Source organism: Hydra vulgaris, chromosome 06, assembly GCF_038396675.1.
Source record: "Hydra vulgaris chromosome 06, alternate assembly HydraT2T_AEP".
NCBI lineage: Eukaryota > Metazoa > Cnidaria > Hydrozoa > Anthoathecata > Hydridae > Hydra > Hydra vulgaris.
In genome coordinates this window covers 10,034,354-10,050,116 of record NC_088925.1, presented here as the reverse complement: position 1 = coordinate 10,050,116, position 15,763 = coordinate 10,034,354, and the positions used below count along the sequence as shown (strand labels likewise).

General features: G+C 28.7%; 1 protein-coding gene across 5 annotated transcripts in view; it reads right to left on the bottom strand.

The window, feature by feature from the left end:
- The window catches only part of LOC100200117 (voltage-dependent L-type calcium channel subunit beta-2), a 93,475-nt gene that overhangs the window by 53,090 nt on the left and 24,622 nt on the right, over positions 1 to 15,763 (bottom strand). Inside the window, exon 2 of one of the 5 annotated variants that reach the window (XM_065799172.1) lies at positions 13,381 to 15,735. The exons of 3 other annotated variants lie outside the window; for them this stretch is intronic. In XM_065799172.1, the coding sequence (XP_065655244.1) occupies positions 13,381 to 13,683 (303 nt within the window). In that variant the 5' untranslated portion in view covers positions 13,684 to 15,735. Of the gene's footprint in view, positions 1 to 13,380; positions 15,736 to 15,763 lie in introns of those variants that run through there. One more of the 5 variants, XM_065799176.1, reaches the window with a different exon arrangement.

The window sequence follows — 15,763 nt, the reverse complement described above, 5'->3', positions numbered from 1 at the left end:
GGCTCCATTTGTTTCTTCGACAATATGCACTAAAGATATTTAAGGACTCTATCTATGCGGAACATGGCACTGTTCCGCATAGATGCCATAATGAGAGCTAATAAACTGAGTTTTATTGCATTACCCACCTAAAGAGATAAAAGAAAACGTTTCACAACTACGTTTACTTACTAAGTTTACTTAATTATTGGTTCTTCAGGTTCTAACTGTATTTCTTACGCACTATTTAAAAAAACATGTTACTAGTTCTTGACCGGTTGTAACTATGAATGTCTTACTAGGAAAATTGTGTTTAATACTTAATATCCAAACCATATGCTTCATAGTTAAGACAAATGTGCAGCGGCTAAAGTGTTTAAAACTTATCTTAATAGGAGTTTTAAAATGACAATGGTATAACTTTTAAGTAGTCGATTATTAAAGCGAATCTCGTAAATATATTTTACGAGATTCGCTTTAAAAGCAACGACCTTAATTAATAATAAAGTTTCAGTTTATCGATATACTAGATATTATTAGTTATTATTTGCGATCATTATTAAATAAACTAAATTTAAATAAGTTGATAATTTAAATAGTTTGTCTTTAAAGTGTATGCTTGTTGTGCAAGATGATGTTCAAGGCATTGGAAAACAATCAAGAAACCCTGCATACTTTTATTGTTTATTAATAACTAAATGACGTATTTAAAAATAAATGTTATTGTGTTATTACTGATTTTTATGTTCAAGATACAAATTCTTCTATGATCTTAAATGACACCTGAACTTATAGTTTGTTTGTCTTTTGAACTTATACATTATTTCAGTGACAACCCAGCAAACACTATTGTAGTGATTTATAAGAATTATGTGAGATTAGTCGGAGCTTTGCTAATCAGTTATATATATATATATATATATATATATATATATATATATATATATATATATATATATATATATATATATATATATATATATATATATATATATATATATATATATATATATATATATATATATATATATATATATATAAGTAAATTATGTTAGTGTATTTTACAAATAGAGTGCTCAATGTTCTTAAAGAACAGAGCAATAATTAATTAGTAAAAAACACTTATCTAACTTTTATCTTCGACTTGAAGTTTCACCATTGCTGGATCATCAGGAAGAGTTCTTCCTGATGTACTTCAGGAAGAGTTCTTCCAGAGAGTACTCTTCCTGATGATCCAGCAATGGTGAAACTTCAAGTCGAAGATAAAAGTTAGATAAGTGTTTTTTACTAATATATATATATTTATATATATATATATATATATATATATATATATATATATATATATATATATATATATATGAACACTTATCTAATTTTTGATTTCTTCTACACTGTGCTTCACCATCAGCAGGTTCATCACAAAGAATAATATATATAACAGTTTTTAATATACTTGATAACGAGGTTATCAATATTTCCTCGAAATATCGTAAAAATAAATATATTTTTAACAAATAGAAATTAATCCATAAAAAGAAGATTTATATATATATATAATATTATTATTATATATATATATATATATATATATATATATATATATATATATATAAATATATATTGACTTTAACTAACTCTTACAAAGAACATTGTTTCGTAAACTTAAACGGTTTTGTATAATATAGAGATTTTATTTTTTATAACAGTTTTTAATATACTTGATAACGAGGGCATCAATATTTCCTCGAAATATCGTAAAAATAAATAAATTTTTAACAAATAAAAATTAATCCATAAAAAGAAGATTTATATATATATATATATATATATATATATATATATATATATATATATATATATATATATATATATATATATATATATATATATATATATATATATATATATATATATATATATGTATATATATATATATATATATATATATATATATATATATATATATATATATATATATTTCGTTCCTGTTTTTAATTTATGCAAATGGTTTTAATGTTGCATTTGCAAAGCTAAATTTAGTTGTATCCCAGCAAACATGCTATAAAGGAATTTCAGTGGATCTATTTTTTGAGCTACATTTTGAGCGGACCACAGTAGTATTGCTCATCAACTACTTAGTGGATCATTAGTGGCAGCCGCCAAAAGTTACTAGCCACTATTAAAATGTTGGAAAGTTATCAGCTTGCCATTAATAACGGCTGCCACAAATAGTCTATTAAGTAACCACTGTGTCACGAAATGACTTTTAATTCGAACCTCTTGTACCGAGAAAACCCCTTTGGAGGTTTGAGAGTACACATGTGTAGAATTACACTAGAGTTGGTTTTGAAATCTTTCATCATCGTCCGAGAAAGAAAAATCAGTTTAAAGTTTTTAATTTTATGCTTATTTGATAAGGTCAATAAACTAAGAATTTTTTTTCTTTCTCAAAAAAACTGTCTATTTTGGTTATTTGTTTTACAAATAGTACATACAAAATATTTTAGCAAAAAAATAATTAACTAAAAACTTCCGGGAAAAACCTGCAAACAGTTTAGAAACCGTTTTAAAAGAACAAGGTGTGCATCATTTTTCAAAATGCCTAACCAAGCAAAAACTCATGAAGACAACAGGAAAACTGTCTGTTTTCTCTGTATGAACAAAGCTAACAGGCAGCTGACTGATTTTATGATTAAACGCAGTCAAGAAATTTTTGGCCAAAGAATCAACTTTGAAGACCAAAGAGTACCAATTGGAATCTGTGAAAACTGTCGAGTAAGTCTCAGAAGAAAAGGTGAAGGGAGAGATGTCCAACTTCCTTCCTTGCCAGACTATCAAAGCATAAAGATCTGTCCTGCAACAAGAGAATCAGCATGTGATTGCTTGATTTGTAGGGCATAGCAATAAAATATACACTATGAATTTCGGAAATGATACAATGGTAACTTTCAGTGATTTTTTGCAGGTCCATCGCGACAAAGAGAATTATTTCCTTCATCTACACCCACTTTGACTGCACAACATCTAGTACAAGTTCAAAACCAGATTGGTCTTTCAAATAGAGGAATGAATATGCTTGCTTTAACTCTAAACAAAGTAGTTCCACAGCGTGTTTTGGAGAAAAATTTCAGAGAAAAGTTTGAATCTCTTGGAAAGCAACTTTCTGACCTCTTTGTCACCTCAAAAATTACTGATACATCCAAAAGCACTAGCCAAGAGTCCAAACATTTATTGGTGTACTGCAATGACATGGAGGCATTAAGAAACACTGTTGCTGAAGTCAGAGGACCTCAGTCAGACCAGCATATTAAGGTGGGGATAGATGGTGGAGGCGGGTTCGTGAAAGTTTCTTTTGGTATTATGAGCTTAGAAACACCAGATACTTCTCCTCCATCAAAGAAACCTCTCTTTAAAAGTTTCAAAGACTCAGGAGTGAAGCGTCAACTTTTAGTGGCCATTGCAGAAAATGTCTCTGAAAACTATGACAATGTCAAACAAATCCTGGATAAACTGTGTTTAGAGAGAATGTCTTTTGTGTTGTCATTCGACATGAAGCTTGCTAACATAATTTGTGGCTTGCAATCTCACTCTAGTGCACACCCTTGCACCTGGTGTGACATTGAGTCAAAGAATCTTCATCACAGTGGTGAGCTTCGAACACTTGGCTCCATTCGTTCTGATTTTGAAGGCTTCCAAGCAGCCGGTGCCCAAACAAAAAAGGCAAGGGACTTTCAAAATGTTGTTCACCAGCCAATAATAAGACTTTCTGATGATACTCTTGTCCTAGATTTTATTCCTCCTATAGAACTTCACCTTCTTATTGGTGTTGTGAACCACCTCTTTAAGAACCTCTGTCAGGTTTGGCAAAATGCAGATGTTGTTCATGCCTGCTTTGGGAATACACTCCAACAGAACTACTGTGAGCTTATTGAAGAGTTTAAAGCTTCCTATCTCAACCTTCCAAACACAAGTGTTACCCCCAAAGCACATGCTGTTTTCTTCCATGTGACACAGTTTATTGATCGCCACAACCACTCTCTGGGCATCTTTTCTGAGCAAGCCACAGAGTCACTTCACCACAACTTCAGTCTTCATTGGCAACGTTTCAAGAGGCCAGCCATCCATCGGGATTATCCCAGGAATCTTCGAAACTGTTTGATCGAGTATAACAGTAAACATTTATTTTAATTTCTATTTGTGGAAGAGACATTTAGAGTTATTAATTACATATGCTATGTAAGAGTTTAATAAAGGCTTGCTTCTTAATCAACTGAGTAGAATAATTTTGAATAAGTATCTAGAATCATTAATGTTTTTCACAGCTTGAATTTCAAAGCTGAAAGTAGAAAACTGTTTGTCTTTCAAGAATAGTTTGTATGTATTTTTTTTGGTTTTGCTTTGTTTAGAGTTGCAAACACATTATATGTTGAAGAAATTTATATGTTATAATAGAGAACAAGATTTTTTTAAAGAAATTATTTTTTTGTAAAATTTTTATTCTGAGCAATAAAATTAAAAACTTTAAACTGATTTTTCTTTCTCGGACGATGATGAAAGATTTCAAAACCAACTCTAGTGTTATTCTACACATGTGTACTCTCAAACCTCCAAAGGGTTTTCTCGGGACAAGAGGTTCGAATTAAAAGTCATTTCGTGACACTGTGTAACCGATGAGAAAAACTCCAATGAACGCTAAAAAATGTCTACATGGATCCACTGTAAATTTACTAAAACAATGTTTGCTGGGATTAGCTGACGATACAAAATAGTGATAGCTGACGTTACAATTTATTTACCATACAAATAGCTCTTTTTTTCAAACAGTGACATTAACCAACTTTGTTCTGACATAAACTTTGTGTAAAGGAAAGTTGTTGAATGGTTTAAAACAAATAAGCTCTTACACAATGTGGATAAACTTATTTCATTTCATTAAAAATTGCAAGAAACAAATTATTCTTTAAAATAACCTGATCTGAATGTAAATAATAGACAATTTGAAAAAAAGTTGAACCCATGAAATTTTTAGGAATTTTTTGTAATAAAAATTGATCATGGTTTTTTCACATAAACTATATTCAATCAAAAGTCAGTAAAACTTTGATACCCAGATAACTTCACAAAGTCTGAAACTAATATATTTCGTTTTATTACTTATATAATATTTAATAATTATTATAGTTAATGTTCAGAATTAAAATTATACAATTATTTAACTTTGTTATTAAACTATTTAATTTAACTATTTAGTTATAATTACATCTATTTAGTTATAATTATTTAATCATAATTAGTTATAGTTATTTAATTATAACTATTTGATTATAATTAAACTGAATAGTTAAATTAAACAATTTAACTAAACCACATATAGATATTTAAAGGTACAAACGTTTTGCACTGTTAAGTTATTTTTAATATTTTATATTGTTTCATTAACTATTCTCACACTAAATGGACTCAATAAACAAAACCTGAAAAAAAAATTTTTTTTTGACAAAAACATGGATGTGGACATGAAGCATGGATGTGGCATAAAACGTAAGAAAAAAAAAGTAAATAAAACATCTAAGAATGAACCATCGGAGTAATTATGAAGCAGCTGTGGCACAGTGGTTAGAGCTCTGGCTCAAAACCAAGAGTTTCAAGGTTCAACGGCGTCTCTATTCTAATAAGCGACATTGATTAGGAAGGAGGCGTGAACTTTCTTGTTAAGTGTTCTTCCACGGTGTTATGTGATAAGACCGTAAGGACTTCTAGAAGAAATCCTTATGGTCTTATCATAAGATGATGGATATAGGACTTATAGGATAGATGGGTATATAAGATATTATAAGATGATGAATATAGGACTTCCTATATCCTATAGGAAGTATAAAACTTCTGGGAGAAGTCTTTACAGTCTTATGATAAAATTAAAAACTGCATAGAATAAGGTTTTCTGCATAAATGAAATAGTCTACCACGGACCAAAACAATAAGACGAAAAATTAAATACGGGAAAGTCTTTCCCTTAAATTTGTAATAAAAAATGAAGTTTTTAAACTAGACAATTACTTTTAAATAAATTTAAAATAGATATTTATTTTTAAAGAATTTATCATAATAACTATTTTTAACAATTCGAATTCCAAACGTTTTTTTGCAAATTTATTTTCTTATTATAATGAACAGCAAAATATATATTAAAAAATAATAATTATTATTTAAAAATCTTGGATGTAAAATCAGCATATTAAGTTTTCTGCGCCACGGCTGTTTTTACAAAGTGAGACAAAGTCTTTTCTCATTAGAGCCGGTTTTAACTTTGGCTTGTTCGTTCTATAATTTATACTGGCTTTCTTCAAAAATTCAAATGTTCAAATAAAAGTCTGACAATCCTTTATCTCATCTTTTATCTATTTTTTGTTTTACATACATGCTAACTCAAACATATAACAATAAAAAAGAGCTTAGGTCTCACAACGAAACATTTAATATTAATATTTTAAATCAAAAGCTCCCAATATAAACTTGCTTTGTGTATTTGATTAATTAGTCTCTTAATAAATAGTCAAATAAAACAGGCTAGCTAGCAAACTAAAATTAGCTAGCTAACTTTTTAAAGTTAAGTATACCGTAAGTAAAGTTAAAGTTATATTCATCGATAAAATTTAAGTTTCATAGTACAATCTCTTAGCGCTTAAAAACTATGATCAACTTGTAAACCCATCAAATTTTTTCATACTTTATATGATCATAATTTTTAAACGCTGAGAAATTTTACTATAATATTTAAAACTTATTTGAGAATATGAACGTTATTAAGAATAGTAGTTTTATGTCTTAGGTCCCCAAGAAGACCTAACGGTCTTGTCACAGAGCACAGCGAAAGAGGAAGTTCCTTGCCAATGGCGCAAAATGTTACCAGAAATAACTTTGATTTTTTTACACTATTAGATAAGTTTGTAAACCTAAAAGTATTTTGATTAAAATGCTTTGATATAAGTCATAACAATAATAAAAGTGCTAAAGTGAGCGAAGCTACATAAAAAATGGGCCATCAACCAAAAAGTAATGGTTTACCATCGGAAAGTTGGATTAATGAAAAGCCATTTATTTTTTTAGAAGAAAACGACCTAAAAATCAAATCCAAAACACATTTCTCAAAATATTGTATAATTTATTTGGCTGAATGATCAAATATTGAATAGAATGATTTGGCATGCCCAATCAGCAGATCTCTCCAATAAAACTTTTAAGGGACAAGTTAAAAGTAGATTGGCAAGCAAATTATAAACTAATCATTAGATTAGTTTATATACTTTTACGAGTTTTGTTATTTTCATGAAGACTAAATAAATAAAAAAATACCGGTTTTTACATCCATTTAAAACAAACATGACATCCATTTAAAACAATCGTGACATTCGTTTAAAACATCGTGCCAATCAATTAAAACAATCGTGATTTTCAATTAAAACATTTAACGCATGCGCAATCTCAACATTCTATATTATTCAAAAAAAAAGGTTTTATTTTAATATAAATTTTTATTTTTTTTATTCAATTTTTGAAAATTATTTAAATTTTTTTTTATTTAAAATAAAATGTTTATTTTCCAATTACTGTCGAGGTATGTCATCTGACCTGAGACACGCTTCAAGAAAGCGTGTCTTAGGTCAGAAAAATTGGAAAAACTGCGATTGTTTTAATTGATTGGCACGATGTTTTAAATGAACGTCATGGTTGTTTTAAATGGATGTCATGTTTGTTTTAAATGGATGTAAAAACCGGTAAGATATAATTCAGGCAGATTTGTTTTTAGTTTTTCTCCAAATATTAAGTAAAACTTTGATATCTTATATTGAAAAGTAAGACCATTCGAATAATGAAATTAGTGTTTTTAGAAGGGCGAATTTGCTAGAGAGGTTTTGAGCAAATTGCCCTTTTAAAAAACACTGATTCATTTATGAACGGTAGTGTGCATAATACAACTGTCCATAAAACTTAAGTTGAAGCAAAAATATTTTTAAATTTGAACTTGTAGTTATTGATCTTATTAGCAACCGCGGATGTTATTTTTAGCAACCGCAGATGTTACTTTTAGCAACCATAACTGTTATTTTTAGCAACCGTGCATGTTATTTTTAGCAACCATGCATGTTATTTTTAGCAGACATGCACGTTATTTTTTAGCAACCACACATGTTATTTTTTGCAACCATACATGGTATTTTTAGCGACCATACATTTCATTTTTAGTAAATGTACATCTTAATTTAGCAACTATAAACAATAGTTTTAGCAACCATGCATAATATTTTTTAAAAAAATCAATAAGAAAAATTATTTTTATAATAGATAACACAATAGAGTTCTTTGAAGGTTTATGTGAGCACTTACAGAATAACCCCCCACCTCTCAATTTGAGGGAGCCACAAACTTTACATGGTCTTAAAAATTGAACACTGAATAATTTAAACATAAAATTTGAAATCTGCAGATGAATACATAATTAGTTTATATTTATGAAAAATGAAATAGTTTAACTTATTTCCCTCACGTTTAGGGTATGGGGCCTAAGATTTTAGGGTTTCTTGTTCCCATACTCCTATCGCAGTAATTTTTTTTGGTAAAGAATATTTTATTCATACATATGAACGTAAAAAAGTTTGGAATATTCTTTTTTTTTAAATGTTGATTATTTCAAACATTTAAAAACCTTCTTATGCCACTGAGCATACGTATATATTTTTTGTGAGTATACAGTGGAGAAAATAGAATTAGTCTCACCATGTACTGATTCAATATTTTGTAAATCTATTAGCAAGTTATTGCGGTGCATGTTTTTCATCCAAACACATATAATTATTGTTACAAACAACAAGTTTTTAGATTATAATATAGCATAATTAAATTGCGTTACATTTGATAAAGACATAAAATGTATAATACTTGATATTTGTGGTAACAAATAGAACTAGCCTCATCAATAATTATTTTCAGTTTAATTGTATATTTTGATCTGGTGATACACATTTGTGACTTAGTTTTTATTATTATTTGTAAGTTAAACAAAGACTGTGAAATCAGTCTCATAATGTTTTTAACATTTGGTTTTTGATACCTTAATTTGAAATGGGACCGTGGTAAGCGTTTAACGAATGAAGAATTAGCAGTAATCAAAGCATACGAAGATACAGGCTTATCTAATCAGGAAATTGCAAAGCAAATTAAAAGATCTCCAAAAGTGGTTAATAATTACTTCAAGATTGGCGTTAATTATGGAGCTTATAAAGAAAGTGGTGGCAAATGTAAAATTGACAATCGTATTAAACGAGTTATTGTACGTCGTGCTGCTGCTCAGCACATGACTGCATCTCAAACTCGTCTTGATTTACAATTACCTGTATCTGTTCAACGCGTGAGACAAATCTTACATAAAGATCCAAACACAGTTTTGAAAAAGCGTAAACCAAAACCAAAACTTACTGCTCGTCATAAAGAACATAAAGAAGTTAGATTACAATTTGCAAAAGAACACATGTCTTAGAAGGAAGAGTAGCATCAAGTTCTCTTCAGTGATGAAAAAAAGTTCAATCTAGATGGTCCTAATGTCTATCAATATTACTGGCACGATTTTTGAAAAGAGAAAGAAACTCGGATGAGTCGTAACTTTGGTGGTGGAACTGTTATAATTTTGGGGGCTTTATCCTTTTCTGGAAAACTTCCACTGGCATGGATTTCAACAAAAATGAATTCACAGGACTACATTGACTTATTAGAAATAAGTTTGCTTGAACATAGTGAGGAATTGATGGGTGAAAATTTCACTTTTCAACAAGATAATGATGCTATCCATAACTCAAAGCTTACAAAAGCTTGGTTTAGAGAAAAAAATATTTACGTAATGGAATGGCCCGCACCTAGTGCAGATCTTAACCTAATTGAAAATCTATGGGGAATACTATCTAGAAAGGTTAATGAAAATGGTAGCAATTTGAATTCACCTTGGAGTTGAAAACTCGTATCAGAGAAACCAGTAATGAAATATCTATAGAAACTATCCAAAATCTTGTGACTAGTATGTCAAGTCGCATATTTGAAGCCATTAAAAATTGAGGACGCAGTACTAAGTATTAAATGAGCGTAAAAACAAAACATTTTCAGTATTTTCTTGTATATAACGTAAATGAGGCTAATTCTATTTTCTCCACAAATTGAATACTTTTAATTTTTTTTCCATCTGTAATTAATTAAACATACCAATTTATAAACTCTTTAGTTGTAGTAGAAGATAATAAGAAATAAAGTAGACTTAATTATTGTTTCACTGCCGTTTTTGTTAAATTAGAACGAAAAATAAAGGTGAGACTTATTCTATTTTCTCCGCTGAACGTATGTGTTTGTTGTGAGTATACGTATGTGTTTGTTGTGAGTATACGTATGTGTTTGTTGTGAGTATACGTATGTGTTTGTTGTGAGTATACGTATGTGTTTGTTGTGAGTATACGTATGTGTTTGTTGTGAGTATACGTATGTGTTTGTTGTGAGTATACGTATGTGTTTGTTGTGAGTATACGTATGTGTTTGTTGTGAGTATACGTATGTGTTTGTTGTGAGTATACGTATGTGTTTGTTGTGAGTATACGTATGTGTTTGTTGTGAGTATACGTATGTGTTTGTTGTGAGTATACGTATGTGTTTGTTGTGAGTATACGTATGTGTTTGTTGTGAGTATACGTATGTGTTTGTTGTGAGTATACGTATGTGTTTGTTGTGAGTATACGTATGTGTTTGTTGTGAGTATACGTATGTGTTTGTTGTGAGTATACGTATGTGTTTGTTGTGAGTATACGTATGTGTTTGTTGTGAGTATACGTATGTGTTTGTTGTGAGTATACGTATGTGTTTGTTGTGAGTATACGTATGTGTTTGTTGTGAGTATACGTATGTGTTTGTTGTGAGTATACGTATGTGTTTGTTGTGAGTATACGTATGTGTTTGTTGTGAGCATACGTATGTGTTTGTTGTGAGTATACGTATGTGTTTGTTGTGAGTATACGTATGTGTTTGTTGTGAGTATACGTATGTGTTTGTTGTGAGTATACGTATGTGTTTGTTGTGAGTATACGTATGTGTTTGTTGTGAGCATACGTATGTGTTTGTTGTGAGTATACGTATGTGTTTGTTGTGAGTATACGTATGTATTTTTTTCTGTGTATTTATGTATAGGCATAAAAATAAACTGATTATTTAAAAAAGCTTTTATATAAAAACACTGTCTATAACCAAATATTTATGGGTTAAATCGTTTAACAATATTATCATATTGTTAAACGATTTTTAGCGACAGGATCCTTCTTATACTTTTTGTCTACAACGACATTATACCGGATATATTATTGTAAAAATTGTATTATTTTTGCCAAGGAACAAATAAAAAATGAGATTTCTCTTCACTTAATGTTCCTGGAAAAAAATAAAATAAAAAAGGTAAACTTTTGAAGGATGAGATAACATTAATTTCGTATAAAAAATGTACAATGACAGAATTGACCCAAGGAACAACCAATGAATGCATTGTTGAGCCAACAAAACCCTAACGAGGTTATGCAAACTGTGGGACAACATAACACTAATTTTTAAGAGTATGAGCGCTATCTTCGGTAAAACAATGAGCTGCCTCTCATATATTATAAGCAAAGTTACTATAAACACAAACTTAGGCCTAAAATTTAAATAATCGAATTATTACTGTAGAAGACAATGCAGTAAATGTGTTAATGGAAAAAAACAACAGAAAATCCGAGAAACGAGTTACTAGAAAATTTGTTAGTGTGCAAGCCACTTACTCATACCAACTAATGCAGGTGATACGGGTAAACTGGTATTTAGCTTTATTTTTACAGATTGTTGCCAAAATTTGTTACATTTTAATTTTTCAAAAGAAGATTTCGTATAAAATTATCAGAATTAGTAAAACATCAAATTTTTAATTGTTCCCATTTAGGAACGCTGGATCGATATGGGTAATATATATTTCATAATTATATTGTAACAATTAATATTGAATTAATATAATAAATTAAATTTGAGTAGAACAAAAAAAAATTAAGTTTTTATAAATCTTGCGTAACTTAATTGATATTTATGTTAATTTTTAAACTTTTTTTTTTCATGTTTAATCTAAGATTAATACAAATTATTTATTGCAGTCGTTATGCGCGGCAAATCCCATGTTATATTTGGCGTGTCCAACACAATAAATGCAATATGGTAAGGTATATTCAGGTAAAAGGAGCATCTAAGTATGAGCATATCAAAAGATTTCTTAGATACACATCTTAGTGAAGTCGTAGTGATGTTCAAGTTTTGTATTTGCTTTGTATTTTTCAGGTTTAATTTATGAGGTGAAAACAGAAAGCAGTATAATTAGCGTCAATTTGTAACCAGTAATTAATGGCTCTAATTAAAAAGCTATTCAATTTTTTGTTCTGTTAAAAGCATTATCATTACAAATGAAAGAATCTGTGGCGCGAATGTTGAAATATAGATATTTACTTTTTCATTAAAAAAAAAAATGTTAACTAGAAATCCATTTCATTTTTGTTCGGAAAACCATGGGTAAAAACATTTAATTTTGGTTTTATTTAAAGATACTATTTTCGTGTAATAGGAGTATGCTCAAATACCCAGTGTTTTTTAACGAAATTAAACTTAGTGTAAAGTCCTAAAATTGCAGTGGTTTTAATCATATTGCAGTGGTTTTAATCATATTTCAAAAATTAGTTCTAATTATCAGGCTGATATTTCTTTACTTAATTTATGTTATTTTTTGGGCTGATTTAAAGTGCTCATTTTATCAAGTGGAGTAGTGTAAGAAATTTCGGTACTTTTTTAAAACCTCTGTATTTTTTTGAAAGAATTTTGGGTTGCCAAAAATTCAAGTGAATAATGAGAAGTGATTTCTTAAAGTTGTTTATTTGCGAAAATTATGGATCCAGCTTAGTTATTTTTGAAAAAATTTGCTCAATATATTCTATTTTACCATATATATCTAATATATATATATATATATATATATATATATATATATATATATATATATATATATATATATATATATATATATATATATATATATATACATATATATACCAATGTTTATCACAGGAGCTTCCCTTAGCACAGGTGAAAACGCAACTAAAAAACATGGCTGACATTTGTAATGACCTAATAAAAAGTATGGGTAGGAAAACAGAAAGAGAATAAACTTATTTTCATACCCACCCTGCTCTCTTTCAACTACCATATAAATATTTTACCCACCATTATAAGTCATAACTTCATAAAATATTTAACCATGATGATTTTATAAGATTAAAATAAATCTAAAAAACATTAAAAACTTACGACAAAATTTTTGAAAATAACATCCCAAGAGTCATCAGCTGATATAATATTATTTAAAATAGATTTAAATTTTGAGCGGCGTCTACCAAATGCAGCTTTTTTAGGATTGTGAGGAAAGCTTGCTCTTCGTTGTTCATTAATTTTTTGAAATTGTTGACTGTTTAAAAACGAAACGCTGTTACCACGCATTCTACCATTTGTTGGGCTATTTGGAATTTCCATCAATTTAGCGTTGGATGCACTTCGAAATGCATGAGGAACATTTGAAAAATGTTCAGCAGAGCTGTCTTTTTGGCCAAACATTTTGTTAAAAATAAACTAAGTGAAACGGTTGTGTAAGTCCTGTGTTTCTTCAAATTCTATTTGTAATGATTCCCGCCGTGTTCAATAAAAAAAACAACAAAACATGTTTTTTATAACAAATCAAAAGAACGTAAAGTTTAAAGAAAAACGAATGAAAAATTCATTCATTAAAACTGCTGAGTATTTTTCATTTCATTTATTGGAACACTGTGCGCATTTTTTTATCATTCTCTTGTGATTACAATTCTCCAATGATTACAATTTTATAAAAATAAACTTGATAGAAACACAAATATTAAGTAGATTAGCGACTGTCAAGCACAGATGAAAAATGAAGAAACACGAACAATACAAAACGCAAACAAAGGATAATTTGCAAGCTAAACACATCCAATTGAAAGCGTTGCCAAATACGTAAACTATTTATGGCGAGTTATAACGATATTTAAGTAAATATGAAACTCACAAACGCGAACACTACAGACAGCAGACATGCGTGTGGTAGACACTATGAAAAGAACCTGAGATTGAAATCTACAGATAACATTTTGAAACAATGACGTTGTAAAATAACAAGACATCTTGTTACAGATTTTATTAAACAAGCGTTAACATTGCCGACTAAAGACACAATATAAATACTGCGCTGGATATTTTATTCAATTTTCAAACTTAAACAAGAAAATGAGTGGTTTCATAAAATGAAACAGATTTTCACAAACGAACTGATTTCTTTTAAACTTTGCGCATAGCGCAGCTTGATGCGCAGTCAACACAGTATTTTGCGTAAAATATTATAAAAATTAATAAACAAAGAAATATTCATTTTTTATTCTTCATTGATAATTTTTCATCACCAAATCATCTTTTATTCATCAATTACATTTGTTTATAAAAGCAAATAAGTTTTATAAGCTTTAGAAAAAGTGAACAACAAAACGAAAGTTTTTGTAAAATCAATATTTGATCTTAATTACTAAGGTCCTAATATTTATAATGGCTAATAAAAAATCTTTTCAATACAATTCAAATTACAAACGACAACTTAAAGATATGGAATTTAATGTATTAAAGTTTTTAAATCTGATAGTTATTCAAGAATGCATAGTAGCCAAAAGCAATATATTTTTTAACAAATGTGTTTTAAAGGAGCTTTCAAATTATAGATTAAATATTCTTTATATAGTTAACAGCTTCACAAATGAGTTATTTTTTTAAACAGGGCACGGTTTAAATTATGCCGTGTAGAGATGGTGATATAACCCTTGGGAGAAAAAAAGGTTTATTTACGAAATTAAATGCATTTAAATAAACGCTTCGGTTATTACAAAAATAATAACTATTATTACGTATACTTATTAAAATTATAACAATAATAAACGTATCTCTCATTATGAATAAGCAAAAAGCAAACAAAAACAAAACAAAATTAAAAAAGACAAAAACAAAACAAAACAAAACAAAAATAACAATACGCAACAGGGTGCTTTATTCATAACACTCCGTAAGTAAACCTTGCGTAATTTTGATTAAATTTTCTTACGCAATGCAGACGATCTAATGCAGGCGAAAAAGTGAAAAAGCAAGATTATTCGCGCAAACTCTTTCTATTTACAAAACTTTTAATACTCCTTATTTTAAAGAAAAAAATTATGTGAAATCAATGTTTTAAAAAAAGACTTTTTAACATTTTTCTTTCACAAACAAACGCTTAGCTTATCTTAAATCAAGTTTGTTAACTATTAACATTACTCATAATTACTCTCGAGGGTGGTGGCCTAGTATGGCAGGCCGCCAATGCTATTTCTAAATAATACTTTGTATTATTATAATTATTTTTGTATCAATATATAACAACACTATGAAACTAGTATATTGTGTATGTATAATAAAAAAACAATACAAAATTAATCAAAGTCATAAAACCTTTTGTTTATTAATTAATTAAAATTTAGAGAAATTGTGCTTTGATCGAACAACTTTCTAGATAACGATTGCCCGTTATAATAACCGAGTAGTAAATAATGTCAGTGCTGAGGGTCACGAGTTATTCTAGGAATAAATTTGTTTAGGATCAATA